Source organism: Staurois parvus, unplaced genomic scaffold (assembly GCF_062004578.1).
Source record: "Staurois parvus isolate SC_StPar_1 unplaced genomic scaffold, SC_StPar_1.0 ptg000155l, whole genome shotgun sequence".
Classification (NCBI taxonomy): domain Eukaryota; kingdom Metazoa; phylum Chordata; class Amphibia; order Anura; family Ranidae; genus Staurois; species Staurois parvus.
The window spans coordinates 31418708-31445211 of NW_028317951.1; the positions used below are offsets into that span (position 1 = coordinate 31418708).

The 26504-nt window shown below is 44.1% G+C and overlaps 1 protein-coding gene across 1 annotated transcript in view; it reads left to right on the plus strand.

Annotated features, from left to right (window-relative positions):
• The first annotated feature begins 14960 nt into the window (after positions 1 to 14960).
• Positions 14961 to 26504, plus strand: part of TMEM44 (transmembrane protein 44) — a 72179-nt gene continuing 60635 nt past the window's right edge. The window contains exons 1-2 of the mRNA XM_089675653.1: positions 14961 to 15368; positions 19173 to 19299. Coding sequence (XP_089531779.1) covers positions 15214 to 15368; positions 19173 to 19299 — 282 coding nt within the window. The 5' untranslated portion in view covers positions 14961 to 15213. The remainder of the gene's footprint in view (positions 15369 to 19172; positions 19300 to 26504) is intronic.

Here is a 26504-nt window from a genome sequence, read left to right on the forward strand (position 1 = left end):
CAAGTCTATAAAGAAAGCTTGTGAGCGCCAGATTTTACTACTATTGCATTTTCTGTTTAATGCTATTCTATTTAATACTATAGAACAAACAGATCTGAGAGGTGGGGAAGGATTTGGGATTATAGGTTAATATTACCATAACAGCACCACTCAATGGCAAGTGGCAGCTGCAAAAGCAAACAATTAGCAGATAGAAATACATTCTCCTAAAATAGTATTCCCTTTTGAAATCACTTGTAAACCACAGCTAGAATATGGGAACCAACTTTGGGAACCACATTGTAAAAACATTAGACTTTTGGAGAGGGCTCAGAGGTGGTAACCTAATTGGAGAAAACAAAAATCTCTACCTAGTCCTACCAGATCTGTGTATTTAACCATATAAATATCGATCCGGTAAGGGAGCCATCCACTACCAACAATACTCTCAAAACTTGTAAAGAAAAAAATGGATGTGGACTCATCCTTACCCATACCATTCAAAAGAATTAAAAAATTAGTGTCTCAAAAAAGTACATGAAACATACTCAATGATGGCATTCAATTGATAAAAACAATTATTATACTTTATTTAAACTAAGTAAAGGACATGAATATAGACACACAACTAGTACATATTGGTTGTTAAAATCTACCCACCAGCAGATCACCAATACTTGTACCAAATATATTAAGAAGTAGATAGAATATGAGCCCTCTTTATAGGTATATATTTAGACTGAAATGTGTATATGGTGGCCACCAGAAATAACTAGCTATAAATTATGACTTGCTGCTTTAACAAGATGTTTTATAGAGATGGAAAGCCCCTTATCATAGGGTCTCATTGGGTTCCTCAATATATTAAATTAAAGTACAGCTAGATCATGCACAAGTGATGTTAAATGCTCAGTATATAGAATTCTTGTAATAGAGTGGTCAGATATGCCCCTCCTGGCAAACATAGGCTGCCTCCCTCACACCAAGTATCTATAATATAGGGGTTTTAGGAGATGAATCCTTCAATGAATCAAAGGTTGTTGATCTCAATGCTGTGGTCCAGAGGAGGTAGTTGGGGCTATAAAAAGATAGGCCACCTCCCTCTCACAGACCTTCATATAGATATACAAATCACTGTAATCCATGGGTATAGTCAAGGAAGAGACCATATCATCCCTAAACAAGCATGTCAATACAAGTCGGCCTCTATGCATATGAGCTGTATAAAATCCCATTAATAATGGATCCTTAAACAAAATGATATCGCTTTGGCAGTGAATTTAACATTGTCAGATTACACACACTGTAAACTTGGCATGATGCGTGTTGAACGGCAACAAAAAGACAAATTCAGTCCCCAGTTGAATATCAAATCACACTGATGGCAAACTTTGGCAACTCGCATGTTAGCAGCAAATAGAGGCAAGTTTAGTCCCCAAATGTGTTCCAAACTAGTTCAGTTACTCATTTGTCATAGTATGTTAAAAGCAGCCATTTGTTAAAGATCATATTTATCAGTAGCACCATGATAGTCCTTGGATGGTGTATGGTGGGCTGGTGCCATTCTTTCTTAACAAGTTTTGAGAACACCTAATTAGAGAAATGGAAAATCTCATGGTCAAAATAGGGGTATGCACAGTTAGGGAAATAGTACCTCTTATAGGTGACTTAAGTTGGCCATACATTATACAAATTTTCTTTAGATTTACCAAAGACCATATAATATGAGGTCAAACCCAAACAACACTTTCAGTTGTATCCAATTAGGCAGGCCCTTGCACTACATAGTTGAAGGTAAACCTAAAGGAAATTGGACAGAAAATTGTATAGTGTTGGCCAGCCTTAAGTAACATAACTGGATAAATCTAAGGCAAATATAAAGATTTGGCAAACTTCTTTGTCCAAGGAGATCATTTCTGTATGGAAACCTTTACTATACATTTAAGAAGAGGTTCTGTGTGGTAAGAGTAGAATGTTTTAATGGATGAGGTAGCAATTGCAAAAACAATAATATAAAAAAAAATAAAAACATCTATCCGAACATGTACGTACTTTAAAGTGAGCCCTTAGAAATGTTTCTGCTCTGATGTGGCCAAATTAGTAACAGTTCCTAGTGTGTGGGGGGAAAGGGGAGGTAAATGGTTTGCAATGCCTTCCTCAAAACTCCAGGATTTTTTTTTTTCGTATCCTTTTTATTTGCTTTTTAAATATAAAGAATACAAAACAGCCAGTTGGGCATACCCTGACTCAAGCACTATACAATAAAACAAATGAAACCATACAGCTTACTAAAGTATGAAAACTAGGGCATGCTTAAATCCACCAATGAAAAGTAATGGGCAGAAGGAAAGATAACGTGGTCCATTAGAGCCTCATTGACCCCATAAGAGATTAAACTGCAGGATTTTTGAGAGGCGGAATTTGATGGACATTAGTCTAACTATGGAACATGATAATAATAAACCCTATATGAAGTAGAAATCATTATTGTTCTTTTAAAAGAATGTATTTTGGCTTTTTGTGGTTTTTGTATTTTATTTTTGTTTTTCAGGACCAAAAAAAAAAAGTTATATATTTTGCATTCTTCTTTTGAGTCAGCAGGTGGAGCTGGTCTTCATTTCATGTTTTACAGACTGCTTTGCTTTTTTAAACAAGTTTATAATTTACAGAACTCAGCACTCACCCTGTCTCAGAGAACATAGTAGATGGAGCTGATGATTATACTAAACGAGCCACACAGCATTTTTAATCATAGCTTTTATTGAAAGTTTCAATATAAGGCATATACTAATCAAAGAAAAAAATTGTATAAAAAAAGGGAGGCAGTTAGAATTCGGGTATTAGGTTTCAATCCCTACAGGTTGTGAACTCGATACGGTAATCCTTCCATCTGCATGTGACATACTGAGGGAGATGTACTAAATCTTGTGCACTCGGAATCTGGTGCAGCTGTGCATGGTAGTCAATTAGTTTCTAACTTTGGCTTGTTCAGTTAAGCTTTGACAACCTGAATGCTGATGAGGTTTTTGTGCATTGCTACACCAGATTTTGCACCATGCAATAAATTACCCCCACTCTTTCATGATTGCATCCACACTTACAAGAACTTTCTATGGGACATTTTCCCAATTCATCTTCCAGGACAGCACATGACAGCAGCTCCACCTACCTAAAACAGGAAACACATCATCCACAGTCAAATAAAAAGCATCACCTAGAGTTTCTCATAATTTGTGTTTCCTCTGGCCTAGCAGGAATATCAGAATGGTTTGTTATTTTTCCCTCAGGCCTCTGTATCTGTTGCCCCATGATTCCAGGTACAGTTGACTAGGAGGGGTTGCATATCTGGGGTTTTCTAGGCATCCTAGTTGTGGGATCTTCCCTCCCCATCATCTTTTTGGTTTCCGCTAAGGTTCCTTCTGGGCCAGAGGAGAAGCAACTATCACTGCGGATGCCGAGGCTCTAGTGGAGGCCCTCCCTTACTCATATTTGGTCAGGCTCTGAGCCCTTGGTGGCTGGTTGAACCCCTGATGTATGCTGCTGAACTGGTATTGAAATTTCTTCATTATTTTTAGTTGCAGGGAAGCAGTTTCAACAATCTATGCACTGTCTCAACTAGTTTTGCACCATGCCATAGGATCTTTTTTTTTTTTTTTTGGCCGGTGTTTATCCACTTAAGGCAGCAGTATAACCCATCTGTAAATTATTTCTACTGTTCTGATATTGAAAAAAAAAAAATATATATATATATATATATATATATATAAAATATTAATTTGGGAAACACTTATAAAGACAGTAGGGCAGACTTGTGGCATACAAGGTGATGCCAAAGCCCACACTTTTCTTCAACTGAGATGGGTTCTGCTTGCCTTCTAGGCCAGTGTGCCTCAATTGCTCCACTGTCCATTTATTTATGACGAGCTTGGTCAAATGAATCCAGGTTTTGTTAACATTTCCTTAACCAAGATGTGTACTCACTCCTCCTTGCATTAAAAACTTTGTGATTCTGTATATTTAGACCAGAACAAAATTGTTAGTACCCTTCTAGGCAAAAACAATACTGTTTTCTATTAAATAACTGGAAACTAACCAAGATTGTTGCCATCCATCACTGTTTATTCCAAATTGTATAAATATTGATTTCTAATCAGAATATTTGAAATGATAAAATGGAATGGACAAAAACAAAAATTATGGATCCTTTAACCAAATATTTTGTTACATAACCTTTAGAGGCAATCACTGCAAACGAGATTTCTGCAGGTCTCAGTGAGACTTCACCTATCAACAGGTAGTTTGGCCCACTTTTGAGCAAACTGCTCTAGCTGTCATGTTTGAAGGGTACCTTCTCCAGTTTCAGATGTTTGGTAGGTTTCAAATCAGGACTCCTAGAAGGCCACTTCAGAATAGTCCAATATTTTTTTCTTAGCCATTCTTGGGTGCAAGCTGTGTGTTTTGGGTCCTTATCCTGTTGGATAATGCCCTTCAAGTTGTCTGACACTGAGCAGTACTTTTCTCTCCAGAATCCCTTGATAGTCTTGAGAATTAATTGTGACTTGCACAGAGTCAAGGCACCCTGTGCTAGATGCAGCAAAGGAACCCCAAATGAAACTGAGCTTCCTCCATGTTTCACAGTAGCCATAATGTCCTTTTCTTTGAAAGTTTATTTTTTTTTTAGTCTGTGAGCATAGAGTTGATGTGACTTGCTGAAAAGCTCCAATTTTGTCTCATCTGTTGAAAGGATGTCCTTGCAGAAGCATTGTGCCTTGTCAATATGCATTTTAGCAAATTCCAGTTAGGCTTTTGGATTTTTTTTCTTTCTTTCTGTAGTGGACCCCTTCTCGATCCTCTTACTTTTGAGCCCACTGTTGCTCAACAACTGACAGATGGTTTGATCATATAGTAATATACTTTGGCTTTGCAGTTCAGCATGTATCGCTTATGAAGTTTCCCTGGCTCTTTGTCTACCATTTGCAGTATCCTTTTGTTCAGTCTGTGCGTGATTTTCCTCTTGCGGCCACTTCCAGGGCAGTTTGTTACATTCCCATACACCTTAAACTTCTTAATACTGTACTTGCTACTGAAATCACAAGAACACCAAGCTGCTTGGAGATGATCTTATAGCTTTTACCTTGACATGAAATGTAAAAGGTGCAGTGCTTGAATAATGAATTAATATATAATTGTCAAATCATCAGTGTGTCTTAAACGTGTATGTAAATAGATGAAATCTACTAATTATATCCAGCAGCAATAAATTGATATATAGCAGCAGTACTCAGAAAAGCCACAGTGAGGCGCTCTAATCAGTGCTGACAATGAAATGAAAGTGGAAATGAATCTACCATTCCTTTAGCAATATTAAGTATGCTATCAAGTATAGTGAAAAAATTATGTGACACTGAGCCGTCAGCGTTAGGTGATAATAAATGGGTGACTTATTGTGAAATATATGACAATAATATAGAAAAAAATAATATAGAAAAGTCCAATAAAATGAATCCGTGAAATGAATAGGTGACTTCCAGTGATAGGTGAATCTGTGAAAGTTTTTCTTTTATATGCACTCACCAGAAGTGTATATAAAATGCGCATGAACAGTTATAAACTCCGCCTTCCTTACCAGGTAGGTCAGGCTGTATACCAATCAGACATAGGACCATGAAAGCCACAATATGTCAGATTGGAATGGTAACACCAAAGACGGCATTCAAACCCTCCAAAGGTGAACTCGGTGAGAATCCTGAGAAGTCAGCTCAAAAAAGAGCCAGAGAAAACGGCTAATAGTGTAGTACTTTATTCAACAGTTGGGTACATCCACATGGGGAAATGCAATGTAAAACCACTCACAAAGATGGCCTCCGTACCTTCATGCACACACGGCGGTGTGACGTCAATGCTATTCTGAGCGCTCAATGACACTCTACCAATTCTTTTACCTTGACATACTTGTCTATAAATGTCTTTACTTTCTCCAACTCTGCGCTTTTTGCTGTCTATGTTCAGTGTACTTTCCTACATTTAAATAAGCTGACATTAAAAGATTAAAGATGTGTGATATTAATATAAAACATTTAGTTTGAAGCATCACTATAATCCAAATACTTAACTTTCACAAACCGGTTTCGGCAATTTTAATTTTGAAAATGCACTAATGTAGCTATTTTCACTTTCTTTGCTTTACTGAAATGCCAAAGGCATGCAGCTATAAATGAGATATTTGCTTTTAATCATATGAAGCAGCTATTAACCAGCCTGTGTCAGTAGGGCAGGAAGTCTCAATCATTCCCAGCCTCTGCCTTTCAGGTGCCTGTAATTGTGTACCCAAAAACCACCCTACACTCCCAATGCCCAGATCTGCCTGAGTCAGCAGGTAGGTTTTACTACCACTATAAAACAATTGGCATTTATAATAAAAAAATCTAAGTAAAAATTGTAAGTGTTAAAATGCATCATAAAATCATACAAGGGGTGTAACTGAAACAGCTAACTCATGCCACGATACAGGGGCTGACTGGCAACTTTTGGCCCAGGGGGCAAGTACAACCCAGAGGCCTATGGTGCTGCGACTCGGGCTCCATCCCAGACATTATAAAACAAAAGAATAGTAGTGGGGGTCTTACCTCACTAATTTGGTGCTAATTAGCCTGCTGCTGCCTCAACCCCTGGGTCTCTTCCCTCCTGCCTCGTTACATAGGATGCTGGGAGAAAGTGATCAGGGTGGAAGTGACACTTCTCCTATCACTTCCTCCCTGCCAGCAAAACCGCACACCTAGCCAGCTGACCCTGCTGGAAAAAACTGCTCCTTCTACCCCTGGTACGATCATAGTGTATTTGTGTCCTGCATACTCCGGCCGTGAGAACGGGCGAGTGGATGGTTTCATGATTGCTGTATTCGCCATTTCATTAGTACTGACATCCAGTGTTGCCAAGAGACTACTTTGCTATCCTACAGAGAGACCACTCCACATTGCCCACACAGAGAGAGACCGCTTCACATTGCCCGCAGAGAGAGTGAGAGACCACTCCACATTGCCCGCAGAGAGAGTGAGAGACCACTCCACATTGCCCGCAGAGAGAGTGAGAGACCACTCCACATTGCCCGCAGAGAGAGTGAGAGACCACTCCACATTGCCCGCAGAGAGAGTGAGAGACCACTCCACAGTGCCCGCACAGAGAGAGACCGCTCCACATTACCCGCACAGAGAGAGACCACTTCACATTGCCCGCAGAGAGAGTGCAAGACCACTCCACAGTGCCCGCTCAGAGAGAGGGAGAGACCATTCCACATTGCCTGCACAGAGAGAGAGAGACCGCTCCATATTGCCCGCACAGGGAGAGACCACTCCACATTGCCTGCTCAGAGAGAGGGAGTGACCGCTCCACATTGCCCACTCAGAGAGAGGAAGAGACCGCTCCACATTACCCGCACAGAGAGAGGGAGAGACCGCTCCACATTGCCCGCTCAGAGAGAGGGAGAGACTGTTCCACATTGACCGCACAGAGAGAGACCGCTCCACATTGCCCGCTCAGAGAGAGGGAGAGACCGCTCCACATTGCCCGCACAGAGAGAGGAAGAGACCGCTCCACATTACCCGCACAGAGAGAGGGAGAGACCGCTCCACATTGCCTACACAGAGAGAGAGACCACTCCACATTGCCTACACAGAGAGAGAGACCGCTCTACATTGCTCGCACACAGAGAGAGAGAGACCGCTCCACATTGCCCGCTCAGAGAGAGGAAGAGACCGCTCCACGTTACCCGCACAGAGAGAGGGAGAGACCACTCCACATTGCCTACACAGAGAGAGGGAGAGACCACTCCACATTGCCTACACAGAGAGAGAGAGAGACCACTCCACATTGCCTACACAGAGAGAGAGAGACCGCTCCACATTGCCCGCTCAGAGAGAGGGAGAGACAGCTTCACATTGCTTGCACAGAGAGACCGCTCCACATTGCCACACACAGAGAGAGAGAGACCGCTCCACATTGCCCGCTCAGAGAGAGGGAGAGACTGTTCCACATTGACCGCACAGAGAGAGACCGCTCCACATTGCCCGCTCAGAGAGAGGGAGAGACCGCTCCACATTGCCCGCACAGAGAGAGGGAGAGACCGCTCCACATTACCCGCACAGAGAGAGGGAGAGACCGCTCCACATTGCCTACACAGAGAGAGAGACCACTCCACATTGCCTACACAGAGAGAGAGACCACTCTACATTGCTCGCACAGAGAGAGAGAGACCGCTCCACATTGCCCGCTCAGAGAGAGGAAGAGACCGCTCCACGTTACCCGCACAGAGAGAGGGAGAGACCACTCCACATTGCCTACACAGAGAGAGGGAGAGACCACTCCACATTGCCTACACAGAGAGAGAGAGAGACCACTCCACATTGCCTACACAGAGAGAGAGAGACCGCTCCACATTGCCCGCTCAGAGAGAGGGAGAGACAGCTTCACATTGCTTGCACAGAGAGACCGCTCCACATTGCCACACACAGAGAGAGAGAGACCACTCCACATTGCCTACACAGAGAGAGAGACCGCTCCACATTGCTCGCACAGAGAGAGCGAGAGACCACTCCACATTGCCCGCTCAGAGAGAGGGAGAGACAGCTTCACATTGCTTGCACAGAGAGACCGCTCCACATTGCCTGCACAGAGAGAGACCGCTCCACATTGCCACACACAGAGAGAGAGAGACCACTCCACGTTGCCCACTCAGAGGGAGAGACAGCTTCACATTACCCACACAGAGAAAGACCGCTCCACATTGCACAAAGAGAGAGAGACCCTGCTTCACATTGCCTGCACAAAGAGAGAGCACTTTATATTGACTGCACAGAGACAGACAGAGAGCTTCACATTGCCTACACAGAGAGAGACTGCTCCATATTGCCCACACAGAGGGAGAGACCGCTCCACACTGCTCACACAGAGAGTGAGAGACTGCTTTACATTTCCCGCACAGAGAGAGACCACTCCACATTGCCCGCTCAGAGAAACACCGCTCCACATTGCCCACACTGAGAGAGACTGCTCCACATTGCCCACACACAGGGAGAGACTGCTCCACATTGCCCGCACAGAGGGAGAGACCGCTCCACATTGCCCACACAGAGCGAGAGACTGCGTCACATTGCCCACACAGAGCGAGAGACCGCTCCACATTGCCCACACAGAGGAAGAGACCGCTCCACATTGCCCACACAGAGGGAGAGACCGCGTCACATTGCCCACACTGAGAGAGACCGCTCCACATTGCCCACACAGAGCGAGACCGTGTCACATTGCCCACACAGAGCGAGAGACCGCTCCACATTGCCCACACAGAGGAAGAGACCACTCCACATTGCCCACAAAGAGGGAGAGACTGCGTCACATTGCCTACACTGAGAGAGACTGCTCCACATTGCCCACACACAAGGAGATACTGCTCCACATTGCCCGCACAGAGGGAGAGACCGCTCCACATTGCCCGCACAGAGGGAGAGACCGCTCCACATTGCCCGCACAGAGCGAGAGACCGCTCCACATTGCCCGCACAGAGGGAGAGACCGCTCCACATTGCCCACACAGAGGGAGAGACCGCTCCACATTGCCCGCACAGAGGGAGAGACCGCTCCACATTGCCCACACAGAGCGAGAGACCGCGTCACACTGCCCGCACAGAGCGAGAGACCGCGTCACATTGCCCGCACAGAGGGAGAGACCGCTTCACATTGCCCACACAGCGAGAGAGAGACTGCAAATTGCCCACACAGTGAGAAACAATCTCTCTCTGTTGGGACAGTCGTATGGAGCAGTCTTTCAGAGACTGCTCTATATGATTGCCCCAAAGAGACTGAGACAGGGAGCCTGCTGCTTCCTCACACCCAGTAAACAAACCAAAGAAACTGCAGGAAGATGAGGAGGAGAGAATGTGCTGGATAGAGTCCGGTCCTCCTGGTGAGTGAGCAGAGAAAACGTGCACACTGCCAGACCCGCCCCCTGCCAGCACCAGTAGCACTTGGCCAGCTTCAGAGCTGCGCATGAGCAGTTATGAGCTTGCGGCACAGTGGCCTTTTTACATGGCAACAGAGTCTCCCCCCCCGCCTAGTCTGCCCCTGCTGCTATGTATTTTTATGGTAAAGTAATTTTAACTTTAAAATACCTATCCTTTTTCCTTTCTAAATATTTTGGATGTGGTACCCCTGGGATTTTCTATGTGCCTGTAATATGTAAATCCAACATTTCATATTCCTGATATGTGCCCGCTGTGTCATGTACTTGTATGAAAAAGTATTCTGATCTCTTTGTATTGCTTCATTTGTGTGAAATCTCCGGTGTTCCTGCCAGTTCACCTTCTTTCTTATTAAAAACTGTCCACATTAGTCAGGAGAACACATTATTTATTTATTTCAGGTACTTATATAGCACCATCAATTTACACAGCGCTTTATATATATATTGTACATTCACATCAGTCCCTAATCCTCAAGGGGCGTACAATCTAAGGTCCCTAACTTACATTCATACATACACATACTAGGGACAATTTAGACAGGAGCCAATTTACCTACCAGCATGTCTTTGGAGTGTGGGAGGAAACTGGAGTACCTGGAGGAAACCCACGCAGGCACAGGGAGAACATGCAAACTCCAGGCAGGAGGTGCTATGGCTGGGATTCAAACCAACGACCCTAGTACTTCCAGGCGGAAGTGCTAACCATTTAGCCACTGTGCTGCACATTATGGTCAGTTCTCTAGCTATGTTAGGAACTCAGTCTGCTTTCCTCCAATGATCAGACTTGTCCTGACACCCCCCCCCCTTTTCACTGGGAAGATTAGTGTTCTGCTGTTTCTCCTCCCTGAGCTCCTTATGCAACTTAGAACAGAGGGAATGTGATCTCCTATAAAAAGGGGGAAAAGGGTATTTATAATCTTTTATATACAGTAGATGTAGCCAGGTGCTGTGTCTATCATGCCTTTCAGGGAAAGTTATATATGAGACTATGATTAATCCTTTCCCCCCTAGCGCCCAGTACTGGAACTGCTACATCACTTTCTGTTATCTTTCTGGATCCAGTTCTTCTTATAGCTGATGATTTTTGGACCTGTAGTCTTATAGCCAATGCATACAGTATTTCTGAGTGCTGATTGAACTAGAGCTACAAGAGAGCTGGGGAACCAGAAGAATGCTGGGAGAGCAGATACATTTAACAGCAAGTGACTGGCTCTCTCTCTTGGCACAGATTCAGAGCTCAACACAGGGGGACTGCCATTCTCCTCTAGAGACAGATTGTTGTCTTACTGCTGCAGGACTCTGCACATCAGTTCAGCACAGCAGTGCTGCCAATCGCCAGACCAGGATCACATCAGCTTCTCTACATTGGGACTTTCACTATCCGGTCTTCACACAGACATCTCTGCTTGCCTCACTGACAAGCTGTCAGGAGTTAACTCTGCACATCCCTTCAAACAGCCAAGAGTCTGTGCATGAACTCTTGTTCCTAGGAAGCCGTGCTATACATGGGATTGGGGAGCAGGCAGATGCCCAACCTCTTCCTGTCATCACTCTAGAGACACTGGATGCAGACACCTTTACACCTCAGTATCAGGAGATCTTTGCTTTGAGCAGAATCACAGCTTAACTGTTTAACTTCTTTGAATTACCAGTATTCACTACTGTTTATGGGCCCCACCATTGCTAGCAGAAGACAACGGACACCACCATATCAGGAACTTTAAGTATCACAGGACTTAAACTGCAATCTTTCATTAAAGGGGCCCCATCTCTTCTAAGGCTATTGTTATTAAAATTAGGATACTTATATCTATTTATGTGGGAGAATACTTTTACATAATTCTTTGCATCTATCATTGCAGCATCGGTGTCTTAGAGGGAGCTTGTAAGTCAACAAGCCTTCTCTTCCCCCTCTTACTGCTGGTGTTGCAGTTTAATAGTTGCAGCTTACTGCTCATGACTGTATGATTTGTTAAAGTTGCTAATTGGTTATTCCTATTTTACCAGGGTTCTATTTATATGTGTTAACTGGGTTTGCATATCCTAAACCCATTATTGTTGTGGTCTACTCTTTTGAACAAGTTTAGTATACAGGTGTCTCTTACATTATTATCCTCTACTGTTGAAATATGCCTGAACCCAGAGTGTCAGAGGTGTCAGGAGGATTGCAAGGTAAGGGCAACCACTGGGGACAAGCATTATCAAGCAGCCCCTGCGGGAGTAGCTCTACACACACACAAAAACACACATATACACTATATTGCCAAAAGTATTGGGACACCCTTCCAAATCATCGAATTCAGGTATTCCAATGACCTCCATGGCCACAGGTATATAAAATCAAGCACCTAGGCATGCAGACTTCTTCTACCGTGGTACTGTGATATGTTGCCACCTGTGCAATAAGTCCATCTGTCAGGGACTGCGGACCTCGCCGCGGCGCACAGGTCTGCGCATGCGCAGGTTGCCTAGGCGCACTAATGTGCAGGCACTAGGACCTGGGCGTCCGCGGTGGCAATTGCGGCCGCGCATGCGCACTCGTGCACGGGGGCGCACGTCTGGCACCAATGACAGTGCAGGGCGCACTATTTAAACAGGCCAGGCGGTGACCAGGTTGCCGCAAGGTCTAGTTCCTGTTCCTCTGAAGTCCGTTCCTGTTGCCGATCCTGCTTGTCCTGAAATTGTGTTGACCTTCTCCTGCTCTGACCCCCGGCTCGTCCCTGACTACTCTTCTGCCTATTGTTATATTATTATTTGGACCTCCCGTTGCTGAACCTTGGCTCGTGACCCGGCTGCTCTCTGTCTACTGCTTGGTACCTACACCGTTACCGACCTGGCTAGTCTGACCACGCTCACTCCTGACTGTCATCCATCCCGCTCGGGATCTGGACTTGTCAGCCTCTTCACATCAGGCTCACCCCTGGCACATACCCTCAGCGGGACCCCTCTACCACGGTTGGGTGCACTCAGGGGTCGCGACCTGGTTTCGTTCTTGCACCAAGTCCATCCCCACCATCAGGGGCTCTGGTGAAAAGGCAGACTGGGACTTGGACTCCGCGTCCTGGGGAATCCCGTTCTGTGGATCGCTGGAGATCCCACTGGGTGGTGCCTGACACCATCTATGAAATTTCCTTGCTACTAAATATTCCACGGTCAACTGTAAGTGGTATTATAACAAAGTGGAAGCAACAGGGAACAACAGCAACTCAGCCATGAAGTGGTAGGCCATGAAAAAAGACAGAGCGGGGTCAATGCATGCTGAAGCGCACAGTGCACAGAAGTTGTCAACTGTCTGCAGGGTCAATAGCTAAAGACCTCCAAACTTTGTGTGGCCTTCAGATTAGCACAACAGTGCATAGAGAGCTTCATGGAATGGGTTTCCATGGCTGAGCAGCTGCATCCAAGCCTTACATCACCAAGTGCACTGCAAAGCGTCAGATGCAATGGTGTAAAGCACGCCACCACTGAAATCTGGAGTAGTGGAGACATGTTCTCTGGAGTAGCATTCTACCAAGGGTAACATTTGGTGGAGGGCTTCTTTTGCAGGAGTTGGGCTTGGCCAGTTAGTTCCAGTGAATGGAACTCTTAAGGCCTCAACACATCAAGACATTTTGGACAATTTCATGCTCTCAACTTTGTGGGAACAGTTTGGGTATGTCCCCTTCCTGTTCCAACATGACCGCGCACCAGTGCACAAAGCAAGGTCCACAAAGACATAGATGAGAGAGTTTGGGGTGGAAGAACTGGACTGGCCTGCTCAGAGTCCTGACCTGAACCCAATAGAGCACCTTTGGGATGAATTAGAGCGGAGACTGCGAGCCAGGCCTTCTCGTCCCACATCAGTGCCTGACCTCACAAATGCTCTTTTGGAAGAATGGTCAAACATTTCCATAGACACACTCATAAACCTTGTGGAAAGCCTTCCCAGAAGAGTTGAAGCTTTCATAGTTGCAAAGGGTGGGCCAACTCAATATTGAACCCTACGGACTAAGGCTGGGCATACACTATACAATTTTCTGTTCAATTTCTGCCCAATTTCCTTTGGATTTACCTTCAACTACGTAGTGCAAGGGCATGCCTAATTGGATACAATTGAAAGTGTTCTTTAGGGTTGACCTCATATTATATGGTTTTTGGTAAATCTAAAGCAAAATTCTCAAGAAAATTGTGTAATGTATGGCCAGCCTTTCAATGGTATCCAATTGGGCAGGCTCTTGCACTACATAGTTGAAGGTAAATCTAAAGGACATTGGGCAGAAATTGGACAGAAAATTGTATAGTGTATGGCCAGCCTAAGACTGGGATGCCATTAAAGTTCATGTGCGTGTAAAGGCAGGAGTCCCGATACATTTGGCAATATAGTGTGTGTGTGTGTACACACATATTTTGCCTTTCAGCTCTATTTTAAAATGAATGGGTTGTTTTGCAAGGTGATGGTTTACAATCACTTTCATATTAGATGTTTCTTGAATAACATTCTACTTTAAGTACACTTTTTCTTATGCAAACTGCCATTGCTGGCCTGCTCCTGAAAATGCTAGTTGCTTGGCAATTTCTGGCTTTAATCCAGAAAAGGATGCAGCAAGAAAAGTCGTCATAAATCCTTATGTGCATGCATGCTCTTGGTTAGTGACTGATAAGTACTGAAACCATTGGATCAGCATGACTGTCAGGCAACTCTCATTTTTTGGTGAGCAATGATCATTTACATATATCCATAAGTACTTTTTTTTTAATTAGGATATTATACGACTTTTGGCATTTTAAAGTTAAACATATCAGTTGCATGGCAGAACAAAGAGCTATACTAGATTTTTTTTTCCAGTACACGTCTTTTTGTGAAAGGCGGGGAAGGTGGAATCAGGTAAAGTAGTTCAGGTTTAGACAGACTTCCTGCTTGACCAGGGTTTCTGGGCAGGGCTTGGAGCCTGGAGCAGTTAGGTGTGATTGTGTATCTAGTTCAGTTCTTCAGAGGGCTTTCAATGTACACGTTACACATATTTTACAGCAGGAAACAGACGCAGCTAGTACTCACTGCACATAGATTGAGGAAAATGTGACAGATCCTTGTATATGTAGCAATTGCAGTGCACTTAGCAGCCAGCCAGGTATTGTGCAGGGAGCAGTACACCGTCCTACTCACCATACAAGAGGCCTGCAGTCAGGATGCTCAGTTGTCCAGATCCAAGGTGACCTGTCATTTGGTACAGAGCCCTGACACACATGGATGAGGTCAGAAATGTCACAGAGGAAGAAGATCATGACAGCGGACTGTGGAATTTGGATTACCTGATCACCTGCTTCGCAGAAGAAAAAATCTGTGTGTCGTTTGGATTGTGGCTGCTGTCCTGCTTGTTCTGGTTTACTTCCTTTTCTCTGTAATGCAAAATGTTCATTATTTCGCATTAATGTCCCTGTGCTTTGTTAACAATGAATGACTGATTAGCATGGCTTTTGTCATTAGCAAATATTTGTTAGTTTTTGCTAGTAAGACATTCAACTTTTTCTCAGTTACTTTTTTTTTTACATTTATCTTGCATTGATTTTAACTAAGATGGGTGTTAAAACAAAGGGTTAAATCTCTTAGTGGCTGAAACTGATTAACTCCATCGGTGCTAAATGTAGTCACAATGCTCAGTGGGAGTATTGGTTGCGAAGGGGTAAGGTGTATGCAATATCCTGGAGTATTGAAATCACTTTTGACCCACACTGCTGAGCAAACCCTTGTTGTCATAAAGCTGTAAAAAGCTGATCCACATCACACAGGTGTAATCTGGAGGACGCTGGCTTTTACTTTTATGCTCTTTCTTCTGCTGCTGCCAACAGCTAATTTCCTTCATATAAGCAATAGTTAAAAGGAAACTATGCTATCATTTTATAAATGTCAAACTTCAGCTTTCTCTCCAGGCAGACGCTTATGACATTGTTAAATGCTTCACAACAAAACTGGAGTTTTGTTTTAAAGTAAAAGCCGATATCCTTCATAAATTGCAATCATTGTGGAAAATGTCATTACAAACTTGTGCCTGCTATTCTGTAAATAGGTAAATTCTGACATTGCTTGTATAGCAGTTATATCTTTTATTTTAAAAAGAATATAACTGTTATAGAATAGAGAAAACATGTTGTTTCGTCATACGCTAGATTGCCAAAAGTATTGGGACGCCTGCCTTTAAACGCACATAACTTTAATGGCATCCCAGTCTTAGTCCATAGGGATCAATATTGAGATGGCCCACCCTTTGCAGCTATAACAGCTTCAACTCTTCTTGGAAGGCTGTCCACAAGGTTTAGGAGTGTGTCTATGGGAATGTTTGACCATTCTTCCAGAAGTGCATTTGTGAGGTCAGGCACTGATGTTGAACAAGAAGGCCTGGCTCACAGTCTCCGCTCTAATTCATCCTAAAGGTGTTATGTCGGGTTGAGGTCAGGACTCTGTGCAGACCAGTCAACTTCCTCCACCCCAAACTTGCTCATCCATGTTTGGATGTACCTTGCTTGTTTGCACTGGTGCACAGTCCTGTTGGAACAGAAAGGGGCCATCCCCAAACCGTTCCCACAATGTTGGGAGCATGAAATTGTCCAAAATGTCTTGGTATACTGACGCCTTAAGAGTTCCCTTCACTGGAACTAAGGGGCCAAGCCCAACCCCTGAAAGACAACCCCACACCATAATCCTCCCTCCACCAAACGTTACACTTGGCACAATGCAGTCAGGTACGTACTGTTCTCCCGGCAACCGCCAAACCCAGACACATCCATCAGATTGCCAGACAGAGAAGCGTGAATCATCACTCCAGAGAACACGTCTCCACTGCTGTAGAGTCCAGTGGCGGCATGATTTTTTTACCACTGCATTTGATACATTGCATTGCACTTGGTGATCTAAGGCTTGGATGCAGCTGCTCAGCCATGGAAACCCATTCCATGAAGCTCTCAACACACTGTTGTGCTCATCTGAAGGCCACATGGGGTTTGGAGGTCTTTAGCTATTGACTCTGCAGACAGTTGACGACTTCTGCGCACTATGCGCTTCAGTATGCGCCGACTCTGCTCTGTCATTTTACGTGGCCTACCACTTTGTGGCTGAGTTGCTGTTATTCTCAGTTGCTTCATTTTTGTTATAATACCACTAACAATTGACCGTGGAATACTTAGAAGCCAGGAACTTTCACGGATGGACTCCATCCTGAATTGCACAGGTGGCAACCTATCATGGTACTATGCTTGAATTCACTGAGCTCCTGAGAGCGACCCATTCTTTCACAAATATTTGTAGAAGCAGTCTGCATGCCTAAGTGCTTGATTTTATACACCTGTGGCTATGGAGGTGATTGGAACACCTGAATCCAATGATTTGGAGGGCTGGCCCAATACTTTTGGCAATATAGTGCATTTCTTATGTTGAACTGATTTGTTTTCAGAATTCGTTTTGTATCTTCGGCATTTGCTTCATAAATTCCTTGGTCCGGTCGGATTAAAAAAATTGTGCAATATTTCTGGAAGATTGCTATATATTTGATATATTTTCATATTGTATGGATTTGAAGCAGAAGATTTTATATTTTCTGACGCTTTCATGAGCTGATTGGACAATATCAACTGGCATTGCGTGCATCCGAATTAAGGAATAGAATGAAATTTGCATCCGTTTGTTAACTGAATCCAAATTATCGACTAAATTCGAAAATTTAATTCATTCCCTATGGGCCCCAACTACTATCTGGATTCAAAAGGAAAACAATCTGTGTTCTTAACTCAAAAAATATCTTTTGTTGCTCTGAGTCTCCTCCAACTCTCCAAATTCCTTTGCCCCTGAGATGGAGTAGGGACTATGAGATTTGCAGTGTGGATAGAGCGGTGCACATAATTGCAACTAATGTGTACTGCTCAGGGGCAGACTGACAACTCATGGGGCCCCCGGGCAATAGGGGATCATGGGGCCCCTGTGTCCTCCCCCACAGCCAAAGAAGTCCTACTGACCCCGGGCCCTCAGGCAGTGCCCGAGTGGCCAAATGGTCAGTCTGCCCCTGGTACTGCTTGTTCCGAACAAATGGAAGTGAGGTGGAAAGGGTTCAGGTGCTCACCCAGAACGATACAAGGGGACAGAAAAACACAAAAAATAAATGATTAATAATAAATAGATTATAGGGCCATTAAGTAGTGGATGTGTATGGATTGTTTTGGAAAATAAGGCCTCATTCACACTAGGCACTGTCAAACATAAGTTTATATGCATTTAGAGGATATTACTAAATTTCTATGGATGCGTGTAATGATTTCTCAATGGTGCCATTCACAGTGTGTTTACCTGTGTTTATTAGCAGTCAGTTTAGCTGGAAAAAATAATTCTGTGAGTCCAGGATTCTGTTAGACACTCTAAGACCTCTTTCACATGACCGTTAAATTACATCCAGGGGCGGACTGACCATATGGAAACTCGGGCACTGCCCGAGGGCCTGGGGTCAGTAGGGGGCCCCATGAGATGCCCCTGGTACCTTTTTCATAGGCTTTTTTGAGTTTGGGCAAGGACACAGGCCCCATGATCCCCTATTGCACGGGGGCCCCATGAGTTGTCAGTCCGCCCCTGATTACATCCATCTGATTCCAGCAGCAAGAACCAGTGGATTCTTGTGGCTGGAATGACCAGGGCATGCAAATAGCAGTGGCCACCCAGCCTATAAAAAACAATGACAGGCTGACAAGGGCAGCGCTCTTTGCATGTAGCCGCACACCAAGCAGTTACCTGCAGATATACAAGCCTATCCGCAGCTGACTGCATCACATCCACCCCTAACCACAGGTAACCTCATAGTGAACAGCGGCTGTCAGCCTGTTTATAGCTGCTGGAATCCAGTGGCTGCAACTAAACGGCATTGTGGGAGGCCTAAAAGCAGCTACAGGCATGTAAACATGACTAAATGCAGCCAAATCTGCTTTAAAGCTGGAACATCTAAATGCAGTGAAAAGTGATCTGGGAGTATAAAACTTGCTGTTACTTCTCACATCACTTCTGCATTTAAAAATGCTAAACCCAGGAGTGCCAATGTGAATGAAGCCTGAGCATATTGTTTAGTGTCACTTTAAGCTCTTTATGGAGTGGGTAATGTTGGGGGGTTCTGATGGTGGAGGGTTTCATCCAACAATCGTTTTATTTATTTCACTATTTCATTTAATTTCAGAAATTTCTACTTACGATGCAAAAGAAAATCAAGGCACGAGGAATCAGTATTTTGGAATATTTATAGCTTCTTTGGCTCCATGTGTAATGCAATTGGATCTCTTTTGTCAAAGCAGCTCACAATACAGGTATGTGCGTAAATACATACATTATTTTTATACTATAACTAATTTTATTATACCTCATGTCCTGAGCTCTAAATGTTTTTTTAAAGTGTTACTCCAACTAAATGTATTGCTATTCTACACAGTAATGCTTCAACAATAGGATATATAGCGGTGAGTCTTAATATTAGTCGAAAAGGTCTTCTTATTGCCTTACCGTACCTCCTGAAGTTCACTTGTCTTGCACAGACCCATTTAAAATAAACGTTCTTTATTTTTCTTCCCTTACACATGAGTACATGCAAGATTCAAATACTGACTCTGTAGCAGCTTGGCTCTAACAGTACACTCTTCATTCAGCACAGATTGCCAGGCAGTGGCACAGACTGGCATATCTGGACCCGCATATAAAATATTAATCAAAGTCCCTGTGCTTCAGTCCTGATCCCACTGTTCCAGATCTAGACAGCTCAAGTGATACAACTCTCCCATCATATAACATGCTCATCCCATTACCTCCATTCATTCCACTCAGTGCTTAAAACACCTTCCCCTAGAAGTAGGTGCCTTGTTGCTCAAATTAATGAAAATACAGATTTGTCACATAGCAAGAAGTATTTACACCATTACATTTACCACAACTTCAAATCTATGAAGTTAGAATCAGGTATTCCATATCTACATGAGGGTGCAGTTTGTATTTTATTACAGTTTGGATGTATATGTGCTAAATGTTGGCTGTATTTTCTATTTACTGGAAATGTTCTTGATGATAATTTGATTTTTGTATCTGTGAATCTTTGCCATAAATAAAAGAATTAAAAAAAAAAAAAAGAATCAGGTATTCCAAATTAAGTGCCAATGATTAGAACCTCCATAGGAAGGAAGCAGGTGGAACCTGTCATATTGAAAGTGGATCTAAACCCAAAAACAAAAATTGAATATACTGCAGCTGAGACGGGTCCCAGATGTGGATTGGAGATGCTGGCAATGCAGCTAACAGGGATATATCGCGAGGAACTGTGGCTGAGAGATGAGCCGAGTTGCCTCGTTTAGGGTGATGAGCCGAGTTCCCTTGTGTAGGCTGGTAAACTAGGAGTTCCTGGTGTAGAGGTATGACCGGCAGGAACCATCTCAATAAGTCCCAGGTTTGACTTCAAAAGGATATCCTCAAGCCCTGTGGTCTCAGTGGTGTTGAACAGGTGCCAGGCCCAGTGCTTGGTGGACACTTAGGTGACCACTTTGGACTATGCCTTTTGTCAGTGGCCGTTTGGATCAAGTTCTACTTTAGATCCTTCCTGGGTGACCTTAAAAGCTGCTAATAACCTAATTATTCTGGTAGAGGGAGTCACCTGGATGTCTTTCTGAGTGTTTGACCAGACATCAGATAACATTGGTGATGGTGACCTGTGGGCAGGGGCGGACTGACAACTCATGGGGCCCCCGGGCAATAGGGGATCATGGGGCCCCTGTGTCCTTGCCCAAACTCAAAAAAGCCTATGAAAAAGGTACCAGGGGCATTTCATAGGGCCCCCTACTAACCCTGGGCCCTCAGGCAGTGCTCAAGTTTCCAAATGGTCAGTCTGCCCCTGCCTGTGGGTCCTCCTTAACTGACATTCTCGTAGTACTGGTTATGAATGCTCTGTGGGAGTAGGATCTGTCTTTGTTACTTAAAAATGCAACTTCTGGAACAGTTCTGCTTTGCAGGGCTCCAAAGGAGCAAATCTTACTGCATAACTTGGTAAATGCATGTCAAGTAGTATTTTTATTTTATTGCATGCTTTTCCATGTAAATGACATTTGATACAATGGCCCTGATTCACTATTGGGCGTGGGCGCATATTTATGGGCTCAAGCCCAATTTTCATGGGCGTCCGTCTATTTTTTACCCTGCAACCTAATTCACTATTGACCAGAGCCCATAAGCAGACGCCCAATCTAATTCACAAAAAGACACACGCCCGGAATCAGACTCACAAAAGCAGACTTGCTAAGAAGCACGTCTAACACCATGAAAAATCACTGCAGAGACATGTTCACTTAGAAATTTGCTTTGCCAAATATCAGGACTTCACTTTAAACAATATCTGCTATTTCCAAAAAAATTAAGAATGTGTTAAAAATCATTTTTTTGAAAGAAATCGACACAGTAAAAATCTAGACGCCGTGCAGTGTCTTTGGCAGATACAACTGAGCATGTGCAGAACACATTTTAGACTTCTGCCATGGGCGTTTGTTTTTTAGCCACTGACTAATAGTGAATCTTACTGTGGAGTCCTCTGACAGCTGACACTCGGTCGTGACTATTGTGTTTAATAAACAGCACTCGGCATATCTTCATGTAATCTAATTAGATTTCCTTAGTTCTAGTGATTCTATTTTTGTTTCTTATCCTTTATAATTATTTCTGTAATGATTTTACTTATTTCAAAGGTCTAGATAATATTTATTTTGACAGCTGAATGTAAAAATAAATGTCCGCAATAAAAAAAAAAAAAAAAACAGCGTGGGTCCCCCCTCTCATCCTTACCAAGCCCTTCAGGTCTGGTATGGATATTAAGGGGGAACTCCACACTGAAATTAAAAAAAAAAACAGCGTGGGTCCCCCTCAATATCCATACCAGACCCTTATCCGAGCATGCAGCCCGGCAGGTCAGGAAAGGGGGGGGGGGGGACGAGCGAGCGCCCCCCCCTCCTGAACCATACCAGGCCACATGCCCTCAACATGGGGGGGGTGCTTTGGGGCAGGGGGGCTCCCCCCCCAAAGCACCTTGTCCCCATGTTGATGAGGACAAGGGCCTCTTCCCCACAACCCTGGCCGGTGGTTGTGGGGGTCTGCAGGCGGGGGGCTTATCAGAATCTGGAAGCCCCCTTTAACAAGGGGGCCCCCAGATCCCGGCCCCCCCCCTACGTGAACGAGTCTGCGGTACATGGTCCCGCAGACTTATTCACAAAAAAACTAAGTGTGGTGTAAAAAAAACACAGTACAGGGTCTTTGACAAGTCCTTTATTAAAACAATGTCCCCCGAAGTAGATCCAACGTCAATCGCGGCGGCAGGGACCCGAAAAAAGAAAAAAAAAAAAAAGGTTCCGCTCCCGTCCAAGGCTTCCAGCCTTGTGAAGAAGAGGCTAGCTGACAGTTCTTATATAGGTATGGGGCGGGGCCAGCCGGGGACATCATTCAAGTGACCCACCCCATGTCACATGCTTGCTGTTCCCGGCTGGCCCCGCCCCATAGCTATATAAGAAATGTCAGACTGTCTCCTGCATTCAGCTAGTTAGCCTCAGTGGAGAGACAGGGTGACATTTCTCAAATAGGTAAGGGGCGGGGATGATGTGCCCGGCTGGCCCCGCCCCATACCTATATAAGAAATGTCAGCTAGCCTCTTCTTCACAAGGCTGGAAGCCTCGGACGGGAGCGGAACCTTTTTTTTTTCTTTTTTCGGGTCCCTGCCGCCGCCGCCGTGATTGACGTTGGATCTACTTCGGGGGACATTGTTTTGTACTGTGTTTTTTTTACACCACACTTAGTTTTTTTGTGAATAAGTCTGCTGGACCATGTACCGCAGACTCGTTCACGTAGGGGGGGGGCGGGATCTGGGGGCCCCCTTGTTAAAGGGGGCTTCCAGATTCTGATAAGCCCCCCGCCCGCAGACCCCCACAACCACCGGCCAGGGTTGTGGGGAAGAGGCCCTTGTCCTCATCAACATGGGGACAAGGTGCTTTGGGGGGGGAGCCCCCCTGCCCCAAAGCACCCCCCCATGTTGAGGGCATGTGGCCTGGTATGGTTCAGGAGGGGGGGGGCGCTCGCTCGTCCCCCCCCTTTCCTGACCTGCCGGGCTGCATGCTCGGATAAGGGTCTGGTATGGATATTGAGGGGGACCCACGCTGTTTTTTTTTTTAATTTCAGTGTGGAGTTCCCCCTTAATATCCATACCAGACCTGAAGGGCTTGGTATGGATGAGAGGGGGGACCCACGCTGTTTTTTTTATTATTTATTTAATTCACAGAAATAATTTGAAATTCAGCTGTCAGTGGGGAAACCCCGATGACAGCTGAAACATTCCTTCTGTCCCTGCAGAGAGCTCCGCTATTATATTTGACATTAAAAAGCATAGAGACTGCAACATTGTATCTATTTGTATCCATTCCGGATATAGATGTTTTTATTCGGATACAAATAGATACAATGTTGCAACTTTTATACTTTTTAATGTCAAATATAATAGCGCAGCTCTCTGCAGGGACAGAAGTAATTACTTTGCTATTATATTTGCAGGCCGTAGATGGGGCGAAAATCTAACAATTTTTTTACCATTGGTGGTAACGTCGGCCCATTGAACAACCGATTTTTTTTTTTTTTTTTTTTTTAAACGGTCAGTTTTCGCCCCATCTATGGCCTGCATTTTTCTTTTTCTTCTTTTTTTTTTATTTTTCTTTTTCTTGCAGGTCATGGCTCATGTGCAGATTTTTTATCTGTTAAAAGATCAGCCAATTTGCCGATCATTGCAGCTAAAATCGGCCGATCTGCAAAATCGGCCAATTTTTATCCAAATTTACCAATTAAAAAAAGTTGCAAAATCCCCAAAAATGGCTGACCAATTAACCCACTAACGGGCTGAAAATCAGCCGATTTTTTTTGCGGACCATTTTAGACCCACGTAAAGCAGGCCATAGATGGGTCTAAAATCGGCCGATTTTTCTGCCGAAAAAAAAATCGAACGATTTTCGGGCCGTTAGTGGGTTAATTGGTCAGCTGTTTTTCGGGATTTTGGCACTTTTTTTTTATCAGTAAATTTGGAACAAAAAATTTTCAACTTGACTGGTAAACAAAATATGCTAAAATCCCAAAAAATGGCCGACCAATTATCCCAATAACAGAAGAGGCCCTTGTCCCCATTAACATGGGGACAAGGTGCTTTGGGGGGGAGCCCCCCTTCCTCAAAGCACCCCCCCATGTTGAGGGCATGTGGCCTGGTATAGTTCAGGAGGGGGGGCGCTCGCTCGTCCCCTCCCCTTTCCTGACCTGCCGGGCTGCATGCTCGGATAAGGGTCTGGTATGGATTTTGGGGGGATCCCCAAGCTGTTTTTTTTTTATTTCAGCGTGGAGTTCCCCCTTAATATCCTTACCAGATCCGAAGGGCTTGGTACGGATGTGAGGGGGGATCCCACGCTTTTTTTTTTTTTTTTGTACATTCAGCTGTCAGTGGGGAACCCCGCTGACAGTTGAAACATTAACACATGGCTGTCGCTCCTACAATCCCGCATGAGTTATGTTATCAACTCATGCAGCATTTTAGTAGCAAAAACCAATGCAGCGCTCATGTTTCAGCTGTCGGCGGAGTTCCCCACTGACAGTTGATGTAAAAGTATTGCAGGGAATTATAAACAATTTGTAAAAAACCCGGCGTGGGGTCCCCCCTCTCATCCATAATAAGCCCTTCGGGTCTCGTATGGATGTTAAGGGGTAACTCCACGCTGAAATTAAATAAAAAACAGCATGGGGTACCCCCCAAAATCCATAACAGATACTTATCTGAGCATGCAGCCCAGCAGGTCAGGAAAGGGGGGGGGGACAAGCGAGCGCCTCCCCCCCTCCTGAACCATACCAGGCCACATGCCCATACCAAATTATTCAAACATTTGTAAACAGACCAATTAACTGAAATGGTTTGGCATTTGTACCCCAAATATGACGTTCCCTGAGGCATTGGTAAACCGAGGTACGCCTGTATTAGTATTGCAATCCTTTGTATTGGGATACATAGAACCATCATACATCTGAATTGGCAACATAGCACAACATTTGTGTCACATTGGAGATATCTGGCTAGTTACACTGACCTTGCCCAGGGACCTAAGATTGATTCACAGCACAGAAATACAGGCTGGCTTAGCAATGTAGCTCCGTGGATTAGTGGTTAGCACTACTGCCTCACAACTCTAGGGTTGTCGGTTTGAATCCCAACCCCGGTGAGGAAGTAGCATGATCTCCGTGTGTGGCTGTCTTCAAATAGATGTTCTGGCAACATCTTTGCTTTCTGTCTAAATGATCCCTAAAATGTGAATTAGAATGAGGCCTTGTCTGTTGAAACACCTTCAAAGCTGCACCTTATGTGAATGTCATACAATGGGATAAGAGCCTGGAGCACTAATAGATTTGATAATGATGGTTTACACTCCATCCACTTTTGTGAAGGATTTGGCAAGCAAAGAGCTGACAGAGAGAGAGAGAGAGTCTGCAAAGTCGCACCCTATTGTATGCTATTAGAGCGACCACATGGGTGTGTTTCAAACATTGATTTCTATAGTACATATAGTATGTAGTATATAGTATATAGTAGTACATGTACTACTTTAGTGGCAATTTGCATAGAGATCTGTGTCAGATGTCTTGAAAATTGCATTGAAATGGTCAATTTTACTGTAAGTCGCAGGATTTGTAAATCAGCTTTGCCCAGAGTGTAATGTTTGGTGAAGTTTGATTTCTGGAGTGTTTTGCCAATTGATGGGAAATTCACCATACTAGTCAAATCGATTTGTCATTTTCAGTATTGCATACAAGATGTGGTCATGTGACTGTCTTAACTCATGCGAGAATCTGGAGGGAATTGTGACCATAGTAGTAATAAAGGTTCCAATTGGGGTTCCCTTTTACATCCCTGCTCAATGTTCTGTTGTATGCTGCACACGTACATTTCACTGTATATTTCTTTCTGATTTGTGGGGCCTGTATACCAAGGGTTAATGCAGGTAGGAAGCGGATTCATCAGGTGAAAACACTTTCACTGACCAAATTAAGGTCAGTGGTGGGTGTGGCTTCATTGGGTGTGGGGCCTTGTTTGGCGTGCTCCAAATACAACCTAGCTTATATAAAGATGTGCAGTAGGGAGTGATTTGGCCTGTTACTAGGCCGGGTGGTTTGTGACTAAGTCCTTGCATGGTGTGGTTGGGGGGAAGAAGAGATTTTGTGCTGAATTGCCCCAGACACCACTCAGGCTGTGTTTGGAAGTGGGCTGGAAATGTTTGCATATTTTTGGCCTTGTAAAGTGTTTGTGTGTTATTGCACAATGATTGTGTTTTTTCTCTTTGCATTGAAAGCCTCACACATGTCTATCGTTTTGTTTAACATCTGCTCTTGTTTTAATTTTGCTTGCTTATTTAGACTCCAATGCATTTTTCTGACAAACCTGCTGACAAATGTATGTGTAGGGGGTTTGTAGAGGTGG